Raw genomic sequence first — 17221 nt, forward strand, 5'->3', positions numbered from 1 at the left:
TAAGAAAAAGAAATGAGAAGCACAAACAGGATGTGCTAGCAAAGCAGAAATGTTGCTCCAACTTATGTGTGTTTTCAAAAGCAGTGCTCTGGAAGACTTTGGGGAAGAAGCCAGACTGTGAGCTTTGCGTATGGTCATTTGTCCTTAGAGTACACAATACCATGAACGTAGAGGCTTGCTTTGCACTGGCATGTCCACATCCTGTTCAGATTGACCTGGAGTCTTCCTCATTAAGAATCAGAGAAGAATTCAGCCTCCATGGTGCACTAATTCTAGGAATATGCACTTGACACTGCCAGCTGGGGGCCAATTAGGCAGAGTTGTTAGGCTTCTTGAAGTGGAAGATTATAGATCTGATTTGATACAGACTAAAATCATCATCGTGCTTCACACCTGAGCCAAAGCCACAGAACAGCTCTGAGCTGAGATGAAGCACTGACCTCCAGATTCCATATACAATATCCTGCCAGCAATCCTAAATCAGAAATTATAATTTCCCGTTTCATGAATTGGATTTGCATTTGTCCTGTCAGGCAAGGTCAGTCTTTCACAAGTTTGGATAAAATGTTGAGTAGTTCAGTTGTTTAACTGTAATGCTTGAAGAGCCACTGTCCAACTGTTTATCAAGGTACTTCAGTAATGTCCAGAGTAAGCATCCACTTGGTGAGTGGTTCAGTTCTCAACAACTTCACGGGCCTCAGCCTTAAGGGATATAGCAACCACAACCCAAACAAGGTCTTGGGAATTTCTCAGGAGGACCTAACTGTTAGAGAACCTAAAGTGACCCAAGGGCAAAGGGAGAGCTGTAGCAGAAGGAGAGATTCTCCTGGGCTACAGCAGTGAGGATTCAAAGAGGGACGTGATGCTGTGACTGTGCAGTGGATAAAATTCATGGCTCCTTTGTGCCTACATCTTCCAACATGACTTCACAGGACAAAGAACAAATGCATGTTCAATGGAAACAGAGAGTTCAGGTAAAGAGACATGAAGAGTAAGAGACAGAGTTGTCCAGAAGTAAATTAAATCAAATTTTGGACTTTAAGCATGTGCTGCTGAGGGTGCAGCATACTCATGCAGCTCAGAGAGCTATGAAGAAAGATGTTTGAAGGTTTGGTTTGAACAAATTGTCTAAAATCTGCCCGTCCACTTATCAGCCTCCCACATATAAAAATGGAGCAACCAGCACCAAGGGCTTCCTCCAGCAAGAATAGTGGAATTCACACTTCCATTTCAGAACTTTGGTAAGCCACAAGTGGGGCAAGAAGGAATTTCTCCAGAAATGCTAGGAAGGCTGGCTTGGAGAAGTAGCCAATGGTTCACATGTCTCCTTACCACTAACTGGTGCCAGGAAGCAGCTAATCTGTTATGGTGACTAGTCCAGCAGGCACTTTAGAAATTAGTCCACAGGGGTTGAAAGTTTAAACAATATTGAGTTAGAATTTCATTGGTCCACAATCATGAAGTAAACATTTTTAAATGAGTGGTGCTAATCATGTTTTAACCCTGATCTAAGCAGCATCTCCCTATTGGAAAGTGTGGAAAATATGAACAGAGACAGCTTTTCCAAAGAAAAGCTTCAGATCCTAGCCCTTCTTTCAAGTACACACCCAAGCCCTTCCAGAAGATTGCTCTCTCTTCCTGAAAGAACTGTCTCCTTTGCCTCAAAAGCAGGTCAGGTCTCATCTGCAATTCTTCCACAATGCTTCAGCACTCCAGTGCTATTCCCAAGTCCATTGCCAAAGCAGACCTGCCCCTGATGCTTAAAGTTTTCTGTAGAACTTTTCCCATCACAGGAGGAGAGGTGATTTTCTGCTGATTTCCTATTCAGCACTACAGAGGCAGACTTCGAAAAGCCTATGAAAGGCAACTGAATGAATATACTGTTCCCTCCAATTGTGACTCCATAATTTCCTCTCATTACTCTAATAGAAACAAATCTTTCTAATCTCAGCCCTATTACCTCACACAAAGGAAAATGGTCTGTAATCCCGTTAGAACTGGGCTGCTGCTGGACACATTTTAAGGTCATTGTTCTGGGATGCCAGCCTTCACTCTATGTGACTGGGAGAAGTGGGAAATGCAATTACTGGGCTATTCAAGTCCCTAGAATGAAACCCTGCCATTAATAGGCAAAAGCCAGTGAGAAAAAGAGCCGTTGCTTTATGAAATTACAGGGTTTGGCTAAATTAGAGTCTAATCAGCACCTCAGTAAAGGAGCAGGGTTAGCTCCTACTGCCATCCCTGGAGTTTCTTCATGTCACTCAACCAGATACTTGGCATCCCTTATGGAAACCCAACCTGCAAGATGGCTTATGGTCATGAAGCTGGTGGTGTACAAGTCCAGTGGAGACAATGGTGAAGGATTTATACTGTCCTTTGATGTGGGAAAGCCCTTAGAGCTCAGGAACAGAAATCTGCTTGCTGCTGCTGCCATCACCTCATCCAGTACTTTGGCTTTGAGCTTTTTGGCAGAATCTGGGATCAAATCTGTCTCTTAATATTCATGGCCTACAGCACCAGTTTTACTAATTGCTGGTGCAACCCAGCTAAGCAGCCAGGTGGGAAATTTGCATTGCTAAACTCATGGAGATGCAACTTCCCCACAAGGAATTCACACTTGGGAGGAGAGAAGGGGGCTAGCTCTGCTTGTGGCAGTCAGTGAAGCAAAGCAGAACAAGATGAGTGGGAATAATCTCAACCACCTCATTGAGCTGGCTTCTGTTGAGTGTTTAGACACTGACATGTTACTAATCACTCCCATCCATGTGAAGCCAAGGCATTTTTAGCTGGCAGCAAAGAAAGAGCAAGAAATCTTGCAGATGAATGTTAGGAGAGACCACACAAGAACAACAACGACCATCACAAACCACAAGCAGAGACAAACTTTTGTCCCAGATTGTTCCTGGCATTCAACCTCCAACTGTTATTCCCTGCATTTGCTTCTCCTCCTGTCCCTCTCTTGAGCTGTATGGCTGCTCCTGCTGGTCTCTCCTGCAGTCAGACAGCCACTCATGTCACTGTTTTGAAGTCCCTCTTTCTCCTTCTCTGCTGTGTTTTTCCTCAGTCTCCCAAAGGACTCCTGTCCCACAAGACGAGTCTGGGCTTCTGCTGAAAACAGAACCATTCTTGCAGGTCCCAGACAGAAGGGATGTGGGCTGAGGTACAGTTCCTGCTAGAGGAGGAGGAAGCAGCTGATCACCACTGGAATCTCCAAGTCTCTTGAAGAGCTGAGAGTCACTTCGCTGTTTATGCTCTTTATTAGTCCCTATTCTCTTTAATCGGCTTAGACTGATGAGCCAAGGCAGCGGTAGGGATCAGCCAGGCTGTTTAATTAAAGGATTGCAGCTCAGCCTTGCAGTTTGGGGGTTTGTGTAAATGAGCTGCAAGTACATTATTTAATCTGCTGTGCTGAGAGGAGTTGGGGCATTAATGAAGCAAACTCTAATTAAAACTAGATGGCTGATGGTTATTAGTGGCATCAGTTCTGACAGGATTTATCTCATTTAGGGAAATCATCAGAAGCGGGAAAGAGAGACTAAACCCGAGCTGGTCTATCAGAATTCACAGCAGCACCACTTGTGACTGGCTGTCCATTCAGTGGGACACAGGAGAGCTGCACAGGGAGCCCCTATGTACCAGGCTCTCCCACCAGGAGCCCTGATGAGCTTATTTAGGGATATGCTTGGCTCACCCAGGAACTGATTGTCTATTCAAGCTTCTGACCCACATATTTCAGTCTTGACTGACTTTTGTTCTGCCTTGGTTTAATGGGGAACTTGTTCATGGTTTGAGCAGGGTGACAGACTCTGTAAATGATATGATTTCTCCTAGAAGCCTACTGAGCCATTCCAGAACACCTTATGGATATCAGCTCCATGCTGACTCTGTTTTTTTCTCTCTCTGACATTCTTTTGCCTTCCTCACTGCATTGTATGTGTAACTTTGGACATGAAGGAAGCCCGTGCTGACTGCAAGACCTGGCAGAGGCTAGGAGATGTTTTATGGCTAGCATAAATCTAAATATTGAGTTTAATAACTCTCTGACGTTTCTCACCTTCAAATAGCCACGGTGGCTTCAAGCATCTTTGTCTCTGCATAGAATATTGTGTCACACACAGATTCAGGACTGCTGTTGGGATCTGGAGGCATTAGAAATGGCAAGAACCCAAGAAAGACTGACTGGGGAAAAAAAGTAAGGAATGCATGAGGCCTGCAGTGTGGGGCAAGCTACAAAAGGCATCAAATGGACAGGCATAGATCAGTAGGAGAAGCCCAGATGCAACATGCTATAGGGATCATTGTCATTCATCCCAAATTCAGGATTTCCTGGCTCAGACTCATCTTCAGATGCAAAGCTGTTAAATTACTGAAACAGGTGATCACTCCTTCTTCAATTTACCTGTCCAATCCCAGCAGAAGGAGGGCAGGCAAACTTGGGCTCAAAGGATAGGCAGGGCCTTTGGGAGTCAGCAGGACAAAAGGAAGGCTTGACAAAAGAACATGACAAAAATGATCCTAGAGCTTTAGACTGTAGGACTGACAGCCTTGTAGAATAAGAACATTTTAGAAACTAAGGGATCTGATCAGAAATAAGATGGAGGCCGGGACAATGGGGCAGGGTCAAGGATAAGGGTATAAAGATAGAACACTATGGCAAAACTGATCCTTAGTTCTAGACAAACTAGAGCACTTAAACAAAACCCTCTCACTCTGGAAATGTAATGTTTCCCTAGCACAGAAATCTCCAAGGTCTCCTCCTCTGCTGTCTCCTTTTCCTTGCCAGCATCTCCCCATCTGCCATGACAGGGCTGCCATGTAAACGTCCCCAGTGCCTGAAAGCTCCCAGCACAGAGTGATCATGGGGGTTAACCCTTCCATCTTCATACACAAATGGGCAAGAGAGCTCCTTCTTTACCCTGTCTCTAAGTGTGGCCAAACCCTACCCATGAGCATACACACCCACCCATCCCTGCTCTCTTCACACTTGTCCAGCACTCACACTTTTGCTTGGAAGGAAATCAGAAACCACAGTCTGCTCCAGTGAGTAGAACAAGACAAATGTAATTATAAAAATGCAGTAGCCTCACTACTGCAACTCAGCTGCCCAGTTCTGTTCAGAGCCCTGGTAGTAACTCAGGGTTTTTACACAGGTGCCAAAGGTCAGAGGTAAAAGTCTAGCAGTGTAATGAGAGACATCTTTAAAGAGAAACCTCTTTGCTGTTGTCAGAAGGGTGACGAGGCCTGGGAAAACAGGTCTGTAAGAGGTAAGGGTGGGAAGTCATGAGAGGGGAAGGAGATGGCAAGAACAGAGGGACAAGGCCAAGTGTGGAACCTAAATGCAGTATATGCATCTCAAGTACCTCTGAAGCTCTTTGGACCCCCTGGTCTTGGCACTGACATCTTTCCCTGATGAGGAAGGGCTGAGAACTGCTGGTGTCCCCACACCTGGCTGCACTAGATACAAGCTGGTGAAAGTTAATAGTACCTGTCTGTAGCTGTTGTTTGTGGCAAGCTCACATAGGTAAAAATGCTCCCCCCACCCCATCTCAGGGTGTGTGACAGAACCCTGAGTTTTTTGGGTGACTTTTGCTGTACTTATTGTTATAATGTGTGTGTCCAGGAACCTCATAGTGTGAGATAAATAATTTGTAGGAGAAGAGAGAAGCATGTGTGTGTCAGTGTCACATACAGTAAGAAGAGGTACAAGCATGAATGTGGGTCAGCAGAAGTGGATGTTTGAAGAGAGGCTGAAAAAAACACTTTGTGTGTGTGTGAGTGGAGATTGAGGAGGTTTTCAGGCAATTACACCACAGTACAAACAACAATCTCTGAGAGGGAAAAGAGAGGGACAGCAATGCTGGGAACATGGGATGGAGGGGAGCATGGAGGAGGATTGGCATGTGTAATATGTGAGTTTTGTCTGGGGCAGGAAGATCAGTGATGGATGATAAAGAAGTAGAAAAAATAAAGGTCTTGCTGACAACAATTTCCCACCTTGGTGAGGAGTCTGGAGATGAAGGCTTCTGCTCTGTGTCAGCTGCTGGACAACAGAACTGGTGTAAAACAGTTTCATTCCTGTAAGAGAAAACAAACCACAGTTGGTCAGGGTTCCCTTCACTCAGCAGAAAGCTCAAGGGAGAATGCTATTTTTAGGCTGCTCCAAGGGGACAGTGACTCCCAGTGATGCTGAAAGAGTAGTCTAATTATTACGTGAACATTTTTTACTCCAAGGTGGAGGGGAGCAGAGAGAAGGGGACAGTGACTCCCAGTGATGCTGAAAGAGTAGTCTAATTATTACGTGAACATTTTTTACTCCAAGGTGGAGGGGAGCAGAGAGAAGGGGGCTGACAGTTCTATTCCCTTCCCTTCCCTGTTCTGCTTCTGATGTCAGCCTGTGGAGAATGGGGCAAAAGTGCACAAACCAAAAGTTTTCCTTCTCGCAGCATTTGTTTCACATCCCATACATCTCCTGAAAAACAGTTTTGTCTGTCTTTCATTCTATTTTTTTGGGACAGAAATATGTCCTTAAATGTGTTTTCTTGTATATGTTTCCTATATATTGCAAAGCAGTTGATTTTCTTTTTTTACCAGTGGCTAAATTACCTCAGCAGACATTTCTTGTGAAGAGCACAGAAATGGCCTTAGCACATCACTACTGGGGATTATCAGGAATAATACTTGAGAACTGACAGGACAAGCACAAGGAGGAGAACTGATACCATGACAAGAGAAAGAGACCATAGAAGAGAAAAGCAAAAAAAGTAATCTAGTTGAGCAAAACAGGAAAACAAAACATAAAAAATGTGTTTATTAGATAAGAAAGGCAAAAGATTTCATCCAAGGTTAGAAATCCTAGTGTTACAGAAATTTCAGACACTGGGCTCTCATTTCCATTAGAAAGGTTTATTGCAAGAAATCAGTTATGGTATTTGGTGTCTTGAGCTTGGTGCCTCAAAAGAGGGACCCCAATAAAAGAAATCCCTGGACAATTATACCCTCATGACCTAAACTCCCCATACCTCATGCAACAGCTCAACAGCATTATTGGGGTCTGGGGTCTCCTTGCTCTTCATTGGTTTGGTGTTTTGTTACCAAGTGGTTGTCACTTTTTCTTCTCCATATCTATCGCCGGCCAGGGGCTCTGTACAAATCATGAATGGGACAGGACTACTAGGAACGAGTCTTGAGCTGTTTTATTTTCCAGCATTGGTCTCATTACATGGTTTTGTCAATGGGAAGGTGCTATCAGGTCACATTACAGGCAGCAGACCAAGAACTTAATGTTACAACTCACTGTAAAAGTTTTTTGACCAATCACACAAAGCAAAAGCACATTGACAGTAGTTCCATCCAATCGCTATAAGCTTCTCTCTTTTGTGATCCCCAGGCATACACCAGAGGGACTGGGTTCCACCTTGGAGACTACTCCTGTTCATTTTCCACTTTCTTTCCATCTCTTGATCCTGGTCATATCTGATATTTTTCAAATCCAAGCCCTCACTTTTGCATCATAGCACCCAGACAGGAGCAGGGAGAGGGTTAACCTGTGGAAGAAGTTGACCCATTCCCACCTTAAGAGGTTGTGTCTTAATTGTTATCAGGAGAAAGCAGCTCTCATCTGGATGGAAAAGGCAAGTGTCCTAGAGCCTCACTGCTACTTCTAAGCCTCAAGAAAGTGCTCCAGGAAAGCAACTGTCTTCCTAATGCTGTGAAATCTTCAGGTAAGATGTTATTTTTGTTGCTGTGATTCAAGAGGGCCTGCCAGGGTTGTAGTGTCTGGTGGCTACCTGGATTTTATCACCCTGGGGTGTTGTCAGCTTTTGCAAGTTTGATGTTTGAAGTGAGCCTTGAGATGTTTAGTATCTGTCGTAAGTCAGGGTAATACTTTTGATGGTGGTTTGTTGTTTTTTTTTTTTCTTTTCCTTTCTATGCTGTCTTTTTGTTGTGTTTTAAAACAAATCTTACTTCATAAGCCAGAAAGGCTACATAACTTGAACATGTGGCCTCTGAGGAGTTGAAGCCTAGAAAGCCTGAGTCTTGTTTTAGCCTTTGAAAAATCGGGAAAGAGGCAATGTAACTTCACTCACTACTTTGGAGTGTGGATCTGTAATTTTGTTTCTTTTAAAGTACTCCTGGTAGGTGGCAATGGTCAACCAATTAAGAGGGTGGGTTCAGGGCTTGCTTTTTTGCCCACATTTTTCTGTACATCCTCTGCTTTGCCTTCCTCAAACCGTTGCAAAGACTGAAATTAAGCACACACTGTTGAAGGCTGATCAGGCTGGTGATTGTGGAGATAATTCCTCCCCACCTACCAGGATGCTGTTGAACTGTTCTTTTCCAATGTATTGCTTTAAGAATAAACAAATTATTATCTCTTGGGCTGTGTACTGATAAAAGCTTGGAAGGGAAAACCAGCAAGAAGAAAAAGTGTTCTGGGTGAGTTGGGTGGCACAAAAGAGGAAGGGGCTCAGGGGGAGGAGGAGGAGGAGGCATGCTGGGGTAATTGCTGCCAGCACTGAGGCCAGTGTGGAGGAGCAGCAGAGGATAAGGGTGAGCACAGATGCAAAGGGAGGACTGAGAACAGCCTGAGCCTGTCAGTGCCTTGCTCCATCTAGCTGGGATGCATGCTCCGGAGGCAAGGATTTGACAGTCCAGACCTATCTTAAATGCAGAGATAGCTTGGCCAAGAAGTTACCCATGCTGTCAATTGAAACGTTAGCCCTCTCTCCTCTGAGAGAAAACAGCTGACTGAATTTTATTCAGTTGTCTTTAACATTGCTCCTGACAAGAGGTGTCATGCAGCCAGCTGCCTGCAGCCTCGATAGGGGTATCTGTGAATGAACTGTCCAGCCACAGCAATTCCTGCTCTGTGATGAACTTTAGAGAGGCTTGTGCCAAACCTCCTGGCTAACACAAGCTGTCTAGTGAGCTCAGGAATTAGCTCTACCTTTCTGGCTTCTCAGGGAGTGGGACTGTGCAGCAAAGGGGCTCCATGACTCACGCTGCCTTGGTCTTTCATTGATGGATCCCAAGGGGATAAGCTTTTTTCCTCTTTCTTAAAAACTGGCATTGTAGAGGGAGCAACAACTGAGGTCCAAAAATGTAAAGTCTCTGTAGCTTGCACATCACAGGGCCAAATGGAGAAAACTTTCCTAAAAATTCCTTTAGTCCTGTATCCTCCCTTTGGACAAGTAAGTGCCTGGGGCCTTCTGTTCAGTCAGCAACAGAGTCTTGAACAGTCCTGAACAGTCTTGAACAGTTGGTTTCTCAGCTTACTTTAGCCCATACAAGTTGCCCCCTAAACATCAGTGCCCACTAGTTTAGCTCTGATCAAAGCTGTCTTGAAAAAGAGATGCCCATCTGCAGAGAGCTGTATTATGGTAAAAAAACCTAGCTACTTTTTGTTCTCCTGCACCCCCACAAAAGCAAATCCCCAGACAGCATGTGGAAAACGGTTGTGCTCCCTGCTCTCCAGCAGTCACCTTTAATTAAACATATACCCTGTGTGGCCTGTTCCCAAAGATAAGGAGAAGCTCTGTGTTTTTCTGCATGAATGATTTTAGACTACAAGAAATGCCAAAACAAGACAGAATGAAAATTCTTCCCCCTATGAGTACACAGAATGCACTTCTCTTTACCATGGTGCAACACCCCTGCATCCATCCCACTGCTCTGGTAAGTTTTGTAGGACTGCTGGCATGCTCCATGAATGAAGACCACTGGGTTAGGCCACTGCCTGGACCGACCAGCCTCTGGATTCTGATCCTTGAGCCATACTGGCCTGCATATCAGCAGCCCTGCCCTTGGCCCAAGCACACAGCAATTCTTAGAAATCTGACAATGCTGAATCAAGCAATGCTCTATCAGTAAATAACGAGTCCAGCTCATGCAGCCTTTCTGTTTTCTCTTTAAAACTCCACATTTTGAAGAAAAGCAAGAGACTTCAAGCAAAAGTCACTGGTTTTAGTGCTGGATATCTCAGCTTTCCTGGAGTCTTTTGCCACTTGTCTCTATCTTGCCTTTTTTGAGATAGCTGCCAAGAGAACAGATGGAGTTGCAGAAAATCATGGCCTAGGAGGGGAAGATTAAAGGCAGAAAGAGTCAAAGGAGAACTGAAGTCATCTCAGATAAGTTTTACTGGCTGTTATCTTAAGATGAGCACTGGAGAACCACAAACAGCAACTGTTTAGCAATGCTAAGTTAATGAAAGGCCAGTTGCAGTCCTCTGGCTCTCTAAAATGTAGCTCAATGCTCCTCCTACCCATGGAGCTGTGACAAAACCTAGCTAAGGTTAGCTGCAGACCTTACTCCTTCTATCACCTCCCTCCTGTGATAGATCTATTTTTGACTCCAGTCAACCTGATACTGAGAGTTGAAATGAGATCTCAAAAAGGCACTGTTTCCAAAAGTACTGTCTAACAGCTAGCTGCTTCTCCCCCCCTTCTTCACTGCAGAATACCACAAAATTTTCTAGCTGTCATCTCAATTGTAAGGCATTAGACTAGTGTTTTGGAGGCAGCTGAGTATGGGCAGGGTTCATATTGTAAGGAAACATACATGATTAAAAAGAAATTCAAAGTAATTTCTGGAATTTAAGTTCATTAAGTTCCTGTAAATCTGATGGCCTTCTCAGTCTTATGGGATACTGTTGACAGCAAGAATTTGATAAGATTCAGAGAGGAACTGGGCATTTTAAAGATTATCCTATTAAAGTACTTAATGCAGATCCTTCCCAAAGCAAATGTGTAGGACTCAAACTTACCAGCATTAGAAAGCCCATAGCTCTTTTTTATTCTTTGCTCTTGAACATTTGATGTTGGCTACCTCAGAAAAACAAACCAGAACCACAAAAGTGATTGACTGAGAAAATTCTGTGTTGAGGGGCACAGGCCTTAGTAACCAAGATATTGAAGTGTAGCAGTGCAACAAGCCCGAAGCTATTGTTGCCTGGAAATAGAACAAACCTTCCCAAACAATGTTAGAATGATGATATAAAAGCAAACCTTTGCTTGAAAGCCTTCAGGTACACAATATGGCAAAACCTGCATGTGGTACCGTAATTCTACCATTTTTATAAGGTTAGTTGATTAGTATACCTATCATATATTGTCCAATTAGGAGAGTAGTTGGTTAGGTAATATTTCCTTGGGTACTGCCCCTTTGGAATTCGTCCAGGGGCTTCTTTTCCTCACTTTGTTTTGTCTTTCCAGATTCTTGTTAGAAAACAGAACATCCTTGTAGTTGGCTCTCTTCTTGGAATAAGACTACATTGTATTTCAGGAATGTAGTTAGGTTAACTTACTGTTCCAAAATGTAAGGGAAAGGGGTAAATGTAAGGTAAAAGTAACAAGAGCTACAGCCATGCATTAGCAATTGACAAAGCTACAAATATATGAAAAATACAAAAAGCTAGAAATCTTTAGGCATCACTATCATTTTATTTTACATTCCCAGCAACTACTATAATCCCAACCCGAGTGTTGCTGGGATTCAGGAATCAAGCATTTTCATAGCTTATTCAGACCAGTGCCTGTCTAGTTCTGCCTATAACCCTCCACAGGCTTCCATCTCTAGTTAATTGCATGGCAAAAATGAAGATGTGTCTTGATGCTGTCTAAATTCCAGGACACAGTCCTGCCTAACAAAAGCAAACTGATGAAGGAACCCCGCTGCAAAATGGCAGCACGATGGATAAATGTACAACACACACAGACATGCCCAGCCTAGCCAGGATGCTCAGTAGCCCCTTTTTCAGTCCACCTGAGTGCCTGTCATTCTACAGCTCTTCAGAATTTTCAAAGCTGTTCTTCCTTCTCTCCACCACTCAAAGTCATGGTAGGAGGGAGGAAGAGTGGGGGGAAGTTGCCAGGAGCATCTATTCTCTCTGCTTGCCTGCCAAAAATGAAAAATCAAATATGTTTTGTAGTCTGGAACTTGGCTTGCTTTGATCATCTCATGAGTGTTGGAGAAAATGTCTTCTTCCATTATGTTTCTCTATAAATTTGATTATTGAAAGATCACTCATCCTCTAAAACTTACCTAGCACCTGCTTAATCATCATCTTCTTTTTTTGGTACAAAAATCCATTTTAAGTCATACATCCTTTGCACGGCATTACTATAAATTTCTTCTTTCAGTGCTTGGGGATGGGATGAAGATGGGATTCCCATTGTTAGAGTATTTACAGTTTCTCACTAGAATGTGTTGATTTTAGAGACCCTATAGAATATCTTAAAAGAAATTGCCCTTGCTAGTATAAAATACCATATGCAGACAGTCCTGTTTGGAAGGTGACAATCCAGTGTGACACTGTGACGCAAATGCGTGTCTCTGAGCTATTGTGGGGTTTTCAGAACAGCACAGCTTGCAAGGATAAGCACAGAGCACCGTGCTGGGGAAATGGAATTTCCTGTGTTGGAGGAAGAGGGTCTGAGCCAATGCTGCTGTGAACTGATCTCTTTTTGGTTAACTCATTGGGTGACTACAACTGATATGTCACATGTGCCATTCATTTATCACCATCTGCTTCAAGGGATGGGGAGATTAATGCCATATCTTCCTGAACAGTTGGTTTCTCAGCTTACTTTAGTCCATATAAGTGGCAGGGATTTCTTCTGTTCATCTTCACTTTTACCTTGAAGAAATTCTTGGGGGAAAATGTGGTATGACTGGCAATGGGTGCATGGATTTCAGAAAGAAATTGTGATGTTTTGCACCAATTTTAGTACAAAGAACATGACCTGTAGACATGTGGGTGTGTACAAAGAGGGTCTGAGCATGAAGTGATAGATCCTCTTTAAAGTAAGGTGGCACTGTTGGCATCAAAGTCAGCAATGTGCCTGGTAAATGGTGAAAATGAACTGTGGCCTCATATTATGGCTCAGCAGGGTCTGTTCCTCTGCCATGGACCTAAACGCATGGTTCTTTCTTTGTGACAGGCTGCTTGACATGAAGATGTCACCTGTCACTGTATTCAGTGAAAATTGCTGCTGAGAAGTCAATTTTGTTACCCAGAAACACTTGAAGGAAATCTCAGCCATTTGTTAAGTCTACCAGGTGTGGTTGGGCGAACTGCCAGGTTTTCCTACATGCTGGAAATGGGCAAGAGTGGGAAAAGGAATGGGATGTGCTCAGGAATCAACTGTAGGGAGAGTCCATACTGGCTTCTGGGTCCAGTCTGACAGATATCTCCTTGTGACAGCCAGAAGCAAAGTCTGGGGCCAGGTTTTGGATCCACTTTCAGCATTTCTCATGCTAGCTAGGGCATTAATTTGTGCAGTTTTGTGGCTCTTGATGCTTCAGCTATGATGGGATTAAATGCCAAGGTGAACTAAGGAGGATCAACTCACTCTCAATTTATCTGTGGACCAATTCTGTTATAACCAGAGACAGATGAGAGAAATTGTCCATAGTAGGAAACTTAAGATCAAATATCTACTGTATAAAGTTAGATCCCTAAAGTAATTAAATGTAATGTATTGCATGTACATGCAGTGCCTTCATAAAAGATAGCAGCTTGAAGGGATTTGGAAATAGTACTTAAATTGGATGGAACAAAACATTCCAATTTGTAACATTTGGATGGCCTGGGAAAAGCTAGCTAACTCTGTGCAGAGGGATACTCATATCTCTGATGTTGCTGTGTTGGTGTCTCTTACAGAATTACTTGTTGATGAAATACTCTGGGTTTATGGGGAATGCTTCTCAGGTTCCCTCTCCTGTGTGCCCAGTGGAAGTGATTCACTCAGAAGTTTATTTTCTTGCTATTCTTTCCTTAGGGACAGTAGGAATAGGAATGAGGAAGATGATAGTACTTGATAATCAATTTTCAGGAAAAAACTTCCTGGGGAGAGGAGAGTTTGTCATTAGCTGCTAGAGGGATTGGGGGCCTCCATCTCCTGAAATATTGTTGAATCACATGTCAATTGGGAGTCCATTCACTCCATTGAAATTGGCATGGCTGTCTGCTAATTGGATCGGTGCCTGTAAGCACAAAAAGGAAGAGGCCAAAGTGGCCATGGGAGGAGGAAGCACTGTATGTTGAACTTTGCAGTCCAATGCGCACCTTCAGCCCCTTCAGATCCTCTGTCAGTGGTGGAAACAGTTGATGACTTTTGGTGCTAGACAAGCCACAACATCATTTTCTTTGGCTTGCTCACAGGCTGAGTAGTGGCACTGAGGAAAAGCAGCTCCTGTATAAAGAGCAGTCTGATATTCTGTGTGTGTGTGCATCTGATCATGTGGAGGGATCCTCTGGTGACACACGCAGCACTCACTGCAGTGAGCAGGGGTTTCATAAGTTGTAGCCAAAACTATACTTCAGATATCACAACTAGAAAGCTGCTAAAAATCCAAAGCATGTGTGAGGGGGAGTTTGTGTAAGTTCCTGAAATAATTTCGGTTAAATAATTACCATAAACAGAAACTGTGTCAAATAATTCCTTAATCGAAAGCTATTTTTCCAAGATAACATGTGACCTTTTCCAAGACAACATTCCTCACTTCCAACTACAATATAATCATTTTTTAAAGGTTATATATGTAATGGAATAATTACATGTCAGCAAATGCATGCTGATAGAGATCTTCTGCAGTTTGAAACATCTTTTCATACCTCTTCTATTTTGTACTAGGCAAAGGCCCTTTGTTCAAATAATAGATTTATAACTATATAAAATGGAAATAGCTGGCAAAAGCTCACTTTTAATTACACTGATAAGCATGCTCCAAATCCCCTCCAGTACTTCATACAATAATTATAGTTTGTCAGCCTCATACCAATGAGTTTGTGGTTCTTCTGAAGAGATCCAGAAACAGCACTCTGCCTGAATGCTCCGCTAGCAGAGCAAACACCTTTTTTCTTCTCTCCTATTTTGGGCCAATGTGTATGAACACTAAAAAAGAGGCAAAAGGCTTGTATTTGTGGAATTGGCAACCCCTTTCATAATTACTGGGACTGTGAGATTTAAACGGAATTTAGGTCTCTTCCTCAGTAAGAATAAATTATTTTTATTTTTTGAATGCGTCAGAATTGGACTCAGTAAAAGGATTTTTATTATGACTGAGTATTTGATCTGTTTTTAATCAAGCTTACACTTTTTACTGGCTTCTCACTCATCTTAACCCCTTAGTATGGGAAGAAAGCCCTGGAATTTTCCAGAGGCTCAAATCAAAGTGTCCCTAGCACGGGAGAATGACACAAAAGTAAATGAAGGAGCGCAGTTCAGTAATGCAGAATCTCATAAACATGCAAATTAGCTCCATCCACAGCTCACCTCTGAGCTCTCTGTGCCCCCTGGCAGTGCTGTCTGCTGCAGACCTGTCCCTGGCTGGCACTGCATGGCCATGTGCTGATGGTACCCCTGCAGCCCCCCTCAGGCAGGTCTGAGCCCCCAAAAGCAGCTCTGTGTCCCCACAGGCAGCTCTGTGCTCCACCCTTGATACCAGCACAGCATGACAGGGAATTGCAGCAGCAACTAAAGCTGAAAAGCTCGTTCCTACCACGTTGGACTGATGCACTAAATGTCAGTGGTGGTATCATTGTGCTCACTCACCAAGGATTTTCGGGATTGTTCTGTGCAGTAAGTCCTGCTGGCAAGGGCTGAGCTGCCCCAGCTCTGCTGTTGAGGCTTGACACCAAACTCTAACACAATCCTACAATTGAATGTAGTGAGGAAGAACAGGGCTTGGCTTGCAGGAGGCTTTAGAGCTCTGGTTTGGGGCCTTGGCTCTGGAAACCCAATTACCACCACACCTACAGGTATCTGGGGCTGCTGCATCAGTGACCTCAAAACTGAAAGTGATTTCCTAATGGGGAAGGACCACGAGGAGAATTAGGAGTGCTGAACTGGACACAGGTTGCCTGCTGGCATACCCAAGCTAAATGTTGCTGTTCCCTAATGATGGAGAGCTGAGTTGCTTCTGCTGTGGGAAAGAGAAGAGGAGAGGAAAAGTGGAGGCCCAGTTGCAGAGCTGACTCCAATGCCTCAGGGGACAGATAGCAATAGTCACCAGTGCTTCAGAGGAAATTTAATTTGCCCATTTCCCTTCCACACACACCCACATGCTTCCACCAGGGCCTTGACATATGGAAAGCAGGCAGTGTTTGATGCTGGCTGCGGACACAGCAGCTGGCTGACACCAAGAGCAGCTGTATTTGCATAAGTAGCTGCCCTGGAAAGAAAGTACCATTTGGCACCAGTGCAAATGGGGAGAGGACACTCCTTGAATGCTCAGCACATTATCATCACAGATACTTGGGTTTTAGATAAGAGGAGATTTCACAGCTTCATAAAATCGTGACCTTGCTAGAGTTGCAAAAGAACAGATGGAATTAATGAGGTGTTCTAAGATTTGGAAAATGTATGAAAGTTGTTCCCTTTGCCCATCTTAACTGTTCAATAATTCCTGAGATTTATAACTAGTAGGACATTCAGTGTTCTGTCAAGTCAATTTATCAAGACAATGACAGTTTAGGTTGGTCTTAGTCACAGGAGTTGGATTATTTTATACTCTTTCTGGTTCAGCAAAACTGGGAAAAAATTACCACGAAAATGGAGAAGGCATCTCTTCTTAGCCTTGTATACAGTAATTGTTCATCCATGCCCTATCTCAGAACAAGTTACCAATGTTGGTTAACACTCATATATAGATATGTAGATATAGATTTACATCTGGCCAAAGGAGCAGTCCTTCAGTCAGTGATGGTTATGGGAACCTATACAGCCTGCACCTGCCACCATATGTACAGTTCACCTGGAATTAAGTGGGCTACTGCACTGCACTCCTGGATATCTCTGTAGTGCCTTATTCCAGCTGACTTGTGCCTTGTGGGGACTCTGAACTTGCTCAGCATTTCACATCCAAAACCATGACTGTTCTCTACTTAACGAAGTTTGGAACTTCACACTTTGTGCTGGAACCCTTTGTATTTGGAGGAAAAAAAACCTCTAAGGTGTGGTTCTGGAAACATAAACATAAGAGATTTTTCTGTATTGCAAGAGCCTGATTTCTGTAGAGATATTTCAGGTAAGTTTCATAAACAATTACTAGAATTCAGAGTGAGAAGCTGTGGGATTAATTATGCTTCTGCTCCTGAAACAAGACGGCTGATGCAGACTTTTTGAACTTTGCAGTACTTACAGCTGGGCAATCTCCTCTAACAACTGAGATTTAACAAGTTTACTTCAGTACCCTGGTGCCAGCAGGGCTGTAGCATAAG

At 43.5% G+C, this 17221-nt stretch overlaps 1 protein-coding gene across 1 annotated transcript in view; it reads right to left on the reverse strand.

Moving 5' to 3' along the window:
* Positions 1-17221, reverse strand: part of IQSEC3 (IQ motif and Sec7 domain ArfGEF 3) — a 100055-nt gene that overhangs the window by 52540 nt on the left and 30294 nt on the right. Inside the window, exon 2 of the mRNA XM_066549517.1 lies at positions 5995-6075. Within this exon, the coding sequence (XP_066405614.1) occupies positions 5995-6075 (81 nt within the window). The remainder of the gene's footprint in view (positions 1-5994; positions 6076-17221) is intronic.

Source organism: Molothrus aeneus, chromosome 5, assembly GCF_037042795.1.
Source record: "Molothrus aeneus isolate 106 chromosome 5, BPBGC_Maene_1.0, whole genome shotgun sequence".
NCBI lineage: Eukaryota > Metazoa > Chordata > Aves > Passeriformes > Icteridae > Molothrus > Molothrus aeneus.